At 37.8% G+C, this 8,937-nt stretch overlaps 1 protein-coding gene across 1 annotated transcript in view; it reads left to right on the top strand.

Moving 5' to 3' along the window:
• The first annotated feature begins 813 nt into the window (after positions 1-813).
• Positions 814-8,937, top strand: part of MTX2 (metaxin 2) — a 55,785-nt gene continuing 47,661 nt past the window's right edge. The window contains exon 1 of the mRNA XM_012724527.1: positions 814-1,068. Coding sequence (XP_012579981.1) covers positions 1,029-1,068 — 40 coding nt within the window. The 5' untranslated portion in view covers positions 814-1,028. The remainder of the gene's footprint in view (positions 1,069-8,937) is intronic.

The raw sequence follows: 8,937 nt of genomic DNA, 5'->3' as shown, positions 1-8,937 counted from the left end.
GCATAAATAAATCAATCTTTAAAAAAAAGCTACTTATAGGATTTAGTGTCTCCTTTTCTTGCTCTCCTCCCCTTCTCCTGAAGGGAAGGAGTACTCGAAACTAAAGTATCTTGTGCCCCCAGATGAGCTCCAGTGCGGATGAAGAGAGTCGAAGGGCAAGCTACCTCAACCTCAGCCATGCTCACCCCTCCTTCCCATGGTAAGCTTGCCTGAATAAAGTAAAGTTAAACACTAAACACTGAGTTCGAATCAACTTAGCAGAGTTGTGGAACAGGAAATCAACCCAAGCTTGAATGTGGACCTGAGCGACTCCCAAAGCTGGCAGAATAAACCTTTAAACCGTTTTCCTAACGTAATGCCGGTGACAAACATCCCATTGAGTTGTGGCAAAGAAATAAAACGTTGTACACGTCTTTAAAAAGGCCTGGTTGGCGCGGCAGACCTCTCCAGTCTCGCCCCCTGCTCCCCTCAGCAGTGTATGCTGTTATTCTGCCTGTTCTGCTCCCCATTCTGACTGGTGAATCCTCTCACCGCCCCTGCACCTCTGGCCTGTACCCCAGTTCTATATGCATAAATAAGTAAATCTTTAAAAAAAAAAAACACTGGTATTTAGAACGCATACAAGTGTTACATGGTTACAAAATCCTGCATAAAGAAAGGATGCGAAAACCGTCAGACAAGCCGCAGCTTGCCCTCTAGGCCAGAGCCTGCAGTCGCGAAGCACCTCAGCCTCCGCCCAGCGCGCCCCAGCTGGGAGCCGAGCCCCGAGGCCCGAGGCCCGTGCCCGGGAGGAGGGCGGAGGCGGGGCCGGCGGAAGGGCTCGTGCGCCGCTGTCGGCTGCGCCGGAAGTTCCTGTCCAGGCCTGGCGGTAACCTTGGGGTCTGTGTCGCCGCCGCCGTGGCTGTGGGAGTGGGCTTTGCAAGTGTCTCAGCCAAGTCCAATCCTATTAGGGTCCCGGAACCACCGGGGTTGCGCAGGAGGAAGCTGAGAATCGCCGGCAGCCGCGGGCGCGGGGCCGCCCAGCAGACATGTCTCTAGTGGCGGAAGCCTTCGTCTCCCAGATCGCAGGTAGCGCGCGTGGTGGAGGAGCGCGGACAGGCCGGACCGGCGTGGGGCAGTCGCGGGGAGCAGCTTAGGGTCTAGGGTTGCATCTCCTTCTAGCCTCCCTAACCTGGTGCCCCAAGATGCCGAACGCAGGCCTGGGATGGAGGCCGGCACAGTACCAGCCTCCTCGGAGGCTCGTCTGAGAGATACTCTTGGCCAAGGTCATGCCGCAGCGGCGGAGTCCCCTGAGCGGTGCTTTGTCCAGTTTAGGGTTGGTCCTGGCGAGGTGGGGTGGGTGGAGGAGGCGGTGGGTTGGGATTGGGGGGGCAGGGGGGCGTGGCCGCAAGGCTGCCTCTGTGACTTGTCAATAACGAGTCCCGCTTGTTAGTCATTATTATTGAGGGGCCACGGAAGTTTTTGCTTCCAAGTAAGACAGTACTGCCAGGTGTCTAGGATTTATTGAAATATTTAAAAATCAATAAATCCTTTAAAGAAGTAGCCTTTCTGTTTAGAACTCTGTATGATCAGAAGAGGTATAGGATCACACCCTTCAGAGTATGTTACCGCACCACATTCACCACCAAGGTACCCACAGTCCTTTATTACCCATAGTCCATTGTGTTTCCTTCACTTTGCTCCCTGCTGCTCCTGCTAGCCTCAGTTCTACACTCAGATTTCTAGGGTTTGTTACAGGTTTGGTTTTATCTGACCCTTTGTTTTATTTCTCTATATTCTGTATATAATTGATACTAGCTGGCATTTGTTTTTTTCTTCTCACTTATTTCGCTTAGTACTATCCCCTCCAGTTCTCTTTGTTGTGGCAAATGGCAAGAGGTTTTTTCCATAGGTTAGTATTATTCCATTGTGTAGCTATACTATGCCTATCTTAACCCATTCATCTGTCCTGGGGCACTTAGGTTGTCAAAACTCCTTTGGTCTGATGTATGGACTGTGTGATTAGATTTATTTTGATATTGAGGTTCTAATTATAAACTTCAATAAATTGAGAAAGTGAGACTAGTACATATTTTAGGTATGGGTTATGAAAGATAGTAGGTTACATTGGAAATAAGATAGTATTTTGGAAATGGAAGGTACTGAATGTATCATAAGTTTTACCAGAATGTTTTTTATTAGATTGTCTTGGTGTGAACAGACATTTCTCTGGTCCTTTAGATACATTGTTTTCTAGGTGCTTCATGCAAGCTAGATTGCAAGTTTCGTGATAGCAGGGGTGGTACTTATTTTGTTTACAGTTGCATCCTGAGCACTTGTCAGTTGGTGCTAAATAAATGTTTGTGCTCTCACTCACTGAGTAATTTTGAAATTTCAAACTGGTTATTTCTACTTTTACCTTTTATGTTGGCAAAAAAAAAAAAAAGGAAAAGGTCAGGTTTATCTAGTTAGATCATTGATTTAATTTAGATTTTTGCTGTTTAAAAAAATTCAAACATTTTACTTTTTGCTGGTGTCCTAATACATTAATTTTTAAGGAACAACTTACTGTCTTAGTAAACATTGAATAAGCTTGGAATTTTTCTTGTTAGTGAAGTTTAAAAATTTTGAAGATTTTTACCTGTGTCATCTTAGCTATCTAAGGAGGAGGCATTTAAAAAATGAGTAATTAAGTAAATGATGTTGGGATACTGAGTTATAAATTCCAGATCGATTAAAGATCTAGAGGTAAAGTCAGAAAAAACTCCAAATTAATTAGGAGAGAATATAGAGACTATTTTAGTAATGTTAGATTTGAGATGAGGCCTACATAAGTTTTAGAATCCAGAATTCATGGGAGAAAAAATTGAAAGGTTTGATTGGAGACAAATCTAAAAAACTTAGTATGATGAAAAGCCTAAGTTTCTACACATTAATTAGAAAAGGCAACCGAATAGGATAAGGGAGGGATAGGAACATGCAATCCATGGGGAAAATGCAAATGGACAAGGAACATCTGAGAATGTGCCCTCAGTCACTAACAAGTAGATAACTTTCCCACCTCTCAGTCACTAACAATAGATAACTTTCCCACCTGTTCAAAAATGAATATGATAATTTCTCATACTTCAGTGGGCCTAGGGAAAAGTTACCCTCAAAACTATAGGGTTGTAAACTATTATTACTTTTTGGGAACATAATAATAGCAATATTTTCTAAATGCATTACCTGCATTTTTGGTTAAACTTTTTTTTTTTAAACAATCATTTGGTTATAAATATATACTTATAATCTCCAAATAAATAGGGGAGGATTGTGTGGCTACATTGGCGCAGTCAAAATAGTTAAAAGGGTGGAGTTCTGTGATAGACACCTGACTCCTTGGCCATCCCTGCCCAGGAGTGGCTTTAGGTGTGGGGACTCCCACAGCGCTGCCAGACCCACACAAAAGGAGAGGTGCAGTTGTATGGCCCAGCAGGGATCTGCAATCTTTATCACTTCCTTTTCCATGTTTTCGAAATATCTGTGGACATTAACTTAAGAGACCAGGTTCTCAGTTATTTGCTAATTGTGGATCTTGGGCAAATTATTTGTCTTTTTAAAATCATTTGCAAAATGGCAAAGATAATTATAGAGTATTTAAAGATTAATTGAAAAAATACAATGCTTCTTCACAATGTGTCTTGTGCATAAGTACTCAGCAATATTTATTACTAATTTTAACTGCTTACCTATCAGTTTTTCTCTTCTTCTGAGTTTTGCTTCTGATTTGATGTATACAGATACAAATTTGGTCAAGCTTTTAAAAGCTACTTATAAATAGGATACATAAGCCATTGATACAAAACATCTATAACTAGTTATTGTAATATTAAAGTTATTTCTATAACTTTTTTCTAAGTTATTTGTTTCACGGTTATATGTTTGGGAACTTCTAGCCATGTTTATCTTCTTTATAAAATTTATTCTTCCCTGTATGACTTAGGTATGTAACTCTTTGCCAGTTAGAGAATATCCCTTGTCTTTTCAGAGGAGTACATTATTAGACATCACCAAAAAGTGTTAGCCTTAAAAACTTAGCTAATAAATAGTGGGTTACTTATAATGATTAAGTATTTTTGAGTCACTATACTTGATGATTATATACATAAATTACTGATATTAACTCTGAACTTTTTAAATAGGTGTTAACTGTTTTATGCAGGAAAAATTGAAGCTCCATATGTGATAGAGTATATAGATTAGGAATAAGACATAACTGAGTTCTAAGCTCAGCTCTGTCTCACATCTGTGAACTTGGGTAGACTTTTCTAGGCCACATCTTCCTTGTAAAATTATAATACAAAATATATATTAAATATCTAGTATAGGGTGGTTCATAATAAATGCTCCAGTTTCTGTAATTACTTTTATTGCTTAAGAGCATTTGAGGTTGTTACATTTGTAATGTTATCCTATTACCATTTTGGACAGCAGAAAAATATCCAAAGTGTCTTTATTTTTATTTTTATCAGCAACTATACCATTTTTTCTGAATGATCTTATTCATCAATGCCTTGGTATATCTTAAGCATATTGGTTAATTTCACCATACTATAATTATTAATCTTTTTTTTTTTATGCATACAGAACTGGGGTATAAGCCAGAAGTATAGGGGCAGTGAGAGCCTTCACCAGATGCAGAGTGGGGAGCAGGACAGGTAGATTGACAAAGTACACTGCTGAGGGGAGTGGTGGGTGGGGTCAGGAACAGTCTGCCATCCCATGTGGGTCACCTCCAGGACTGGGGATCGAACTTGCACTGAAGTGGCTGCAGCCAGCTTGCAATGCTGTGTCCTAAGCCATTGTGCTACCAGGGAGTGCCTGTAATTATTAATCTTTGGAAATCAGGACAATATCTTTTCTGTTCTTTATTTAGCAGCTCAGTAAACTATATAAAGGCTGAAAAAAGAAGACTTGGAATATTTCATTTATCTCATTTTGGGTATGTGGGTGCTTAATTATTTAAATTTATTAATAACTTAATTCTACTGTAGCATTAATTTATAGTATAACCTCGAAAATAGTTTTATAGGGTTCCATGAAACCCATAAGTAAGCATCTTCAAAGTAAGTATACATAGTAAACTGTCACATTAAAAAACTTTGGTTTTTTTTTGTCAGCAAGAGTTTTATTTTTAAACATTTATTTATATATGCATACAAGAACAGGGGTGTAGACCACAGGTTGGGGGGGGGGAAGTGAAAGGATTCACCAGAGCTAGTGGGAAGCAGAGCAGGCTGATGTGCTGAAATACATTGTTGAGGGGAGCAGTGGATGAGACAAGAGAGGTCTGCTGCACCACGTGGGTCACCTACCTGGCTCGGCATCAAACTTACGGTGCAGTGGCTGTTGATACCTACATGGTGCTGTGAATGGACCCCTTGAGCCACGAGGGAGACCCAGCAAGAGTGTTTTCTTATTCCATCTCTTCCATATCTGGGGAATCTGTACTTTAAAGAAATCTCAGAAGGGTTCTAGAGGCTCCAATAAGTGGAAAATACAGATTAAAATCTTATATAATAGATATTACGCTGCTGCTCATAAGATTTATTGAGAATGAGGAGAATGATCCAGCTTTACATCTGCATAATTAAATATCTCTATTGGTAATAATTGTCACAGTTAATTGGAAAAATACTATGTATTCAATTCTTTTGTTCTTGAAAATAAAAGATATTTTGTTTTTATACTCAGAATTGTAAGGACTTGCCTATACTGAGGAAGGCACTGAAGAAATGCTGAGAGTTGGTGAACTGGAAATTCTTTTTCATTCATATTAGTCCTATGATTTGTCTTTTATTTAACTGCACATGTGAAGTTCATATTGAAGGGGCAGATGGAGAAGCAAAACAAAGACAAATTTATAGTTCAGATTTTAGGCAAAGTGTTGTGGTTAGAAGCAATGTTTTGTTGCTTTTCAGGAAATTTAGAATATGTTAGGCCCATTTGAAAAGCTTGCTTTCTGAACTTCAAATAATCCACATTTAAGCATAATGTGAGATTTAACTTTCTTGTATGCTTTATTAACATGTCATACTCTGAAGTTACTGCTTTTTAATTTTGAACTGAAAGATTTTTGTTGGCATGTGCCCTATAACATTTGACAGTCTTATTTCTCAGAAGACTTTTGCGTTATTGATGTTAGCTTAAGCTTTCCATATTTGAGTGAAAATTAAACATCATCAAACTTCGAACATTTTTCAGACTTCTTGGTAAGCAGTTAGATTGACGATATCAAGTAGAGATATTCAAACTTCACATTTTTTGGTAGAAGACTGAAGTTATAAGATTCAGCAACCAGCTGCAGACATTTCTGTGTAGAAATATTTGCCTTGCCAGTAAGAGAAATTCATGTTTTAATTTTTAATTGCTTTGTAAATGATCTCCTACTCTATTCTTGAACACTTTTCTTATTTTTGTATGCTCTATAAATGAATCATGGTTTTGAACTTTCCTACATCTGTAATAAAAATGAAATTTGATTGGATAGTAATAAAGAGGGTTCTTTTCATAAAAGCAATCATTTTATGTGGCAATTCCCATTAACTATAACCACATTAGCAAAATAGAAGCCATTAAAAAAGCTTTCCATTGTACTCACACACTTAGCTAGGTTTTTGTGCTGATTGCATATTTTTATCTCTAAGAACTTTGGTAAATGTAAGAAGTTTCTTTATGACAATTTGCCTTAAAAAATGTTGGAATTTCCACTCAAGTGTCCTATTTCATTACCTGGTCAAAATATATAGAGGGTTGACTAGAACATGAAGAATCCCTCAGTACTTCAGTCTTTATTTCTGTAAGGTAATATTGATAGCTGATTCCTTATTGATTTGGCCTTTTGTTGACTTCCTTTTCTTTTGATTATAAGTCTTTCTGTTACAGGAAAATGTTTTGGCATTATGAATTATAAGAGATGTTTCTAATTTTCTTATAAGTTTAAGAAAGATTACTTATCAATGAGAAATTGTGTAAAAGTAAAATTTACTATCCTTTTATTACACCTTATTGTAAATGGTAATTTTAGTTGAGATTGTGAGTTATTCTTGATGTATTTTTTCATCAAATTCCTCTATATTGTCATTGGGCTGCTGTTTGGAGAAGGTGACAATTTAAATAAAAAATCAAGCATATAGAAAGTGAAATATTTAGAAATCATGGAATTTAAAGACAATATAAAATGTGTTTCATTATTTATTACATTGGTTTTCTTTCTCTCATAAGTAATTGACCTTACTGGTCTGTTCTTTTGTTAAAAGATTGTAGTAATATTTGAATTTTACTAGCATAACTGAGTAATTTTTCTCTTTGATTTTCTTTTTCCTCATTTCTTGAATTCTGTAGCAGCTACCATCAAATTGGAATTTTAAGTGATGAGGGCTAAGCCATTATAATCACAAGGTTCTGAATTCTGGGGACTAGAAGCCAGGGAGCAGTGATGTGGTTAGGAAGTTGGAGAGTGAGATTTCAGGAAGGTAAAGTTTCAGGGTAGTGTGTTAGTAAAATGGAACTGTCTGGAGGGAAGGTGACAATGTCATGTTCTGTGCTTGAAGCAGTAAGTAGAATTGATAAATCAACTTGATCATGGGCCAGTTGGTAAATGAAAATGAATAAAGGGAATCTAGTTAGATGAATCAACTGTAACTATTCAATTACTGTTGAGTGTAACAAACTCGCCTACATCATAGGGGTGTAAAACATCAATTTTGTTATGATAATATGCTGTGGGTCAGTAACTCACAGAGGCCACGGAAAAGATAACTTGACTCTACCTCACTGTCTCAGCTGGAAAGACTCAAAGTCTAGGAGTGAGCCAGTGGTTGAGAGCTGGAAACATCTGGAATCATTTTTACTCATATGTCTTGACAATTGATTCTGGCTAGGAATATAGCCAGGAACATAGCTGGAATACTTAAACTTGATTTCTCCTTGTGGCCTGGGCTTCTTAAGAATCTGGTGGCCTCAGGGTAGTCAGACTTTTTATGCGGTGGCTCAGTTCTCCAGAGGCATGTGTCCACGCTAACAGGAGAAGCTGCAGGGCCTTGTATGCGCTTCCCTTGGAAGTCTCACAACATTACTTCCTTTATATTCTGTTGGTCACGAGTGTTACACGTTTGCATTGCATTCCCTTCCCAGTTTGTGTACACATATTTGCATACATTTGTTGTCTTTTTTTTTTTTCTTAAAAAAGTCTATATTATGATTATTGTGTTAAGAACCATTGGACCATTTGGAGAGAAAATGAGATCATGAGTTTACACCATTCAGTTTATTGAGCTGTTACCATTAATTTGTTTTGGTCATTTTATTTTTAGAGTTACACTGTTTGTTTCCCTCCTGTCAGATGTCTTTCATACTTTAGATAGGGAAAGACTTGCTTGAATATTTTTGTTAGGTTGAGCACCTAATATGTGCTTGTACATTTTTAGATACTAGAATATAAAGAGGTACAACATAGTTATTGCCTTTGAATTTACATTCAGACATCCATTCTATGCAATGGATGTGTGGGACATATTCATTGAAACAGTATTGACTATGAAGTCGTGCTTCCTATATTAGAGAAAATAATTTAGGAAGCCTTAAGTGTGTACTTTACATTCAGAATTAGGGGTGTTAGATTGCTAAGTTTTCAGTTCCTCTCCCTTCTTGCTTTTGTTTGGCATACCTGATTTTATTTTTCAAATCTAGTTTAGATTTCATCTCATCTTGTGACTCAGGTCTTCTGAGGAAACTAGCAATTCAAGAGTGGTCCTCTAGTGCTTTATATGTTTTTCTGGTTTGATACTTAATAATAATTATTGTTTAAGTACATTTTGTGAACTAGAGATGGTATGTGGCACTTATATAATTTATCTAGTTTTAGGTATCCAACAGCCATACAAGGTAGGTAACATTTCCCCTTTTTATGGATGA

This window comes from Condylura cristata, unplaced genomic scaffold, assembly GCF_000260355.1.
Source record: "Condylura cristata isolate star-nosed mole 26May11 unplaced genomic scaffold, ConCri1.0 scaffold00002, whole genome shotgun sequence".
Classification (NCBI taxonomy): Eukaryota; Metazoa; Chordata; class Mammalia; order Eulipotyphla; family Talpidae; genus Condylura; species Condylura cristata.
The sequence above is the reverse complement of the archived record's forward strand: the minus strand, read 5'-3'. Positions and strand labels throughout refer to the sequence as shown.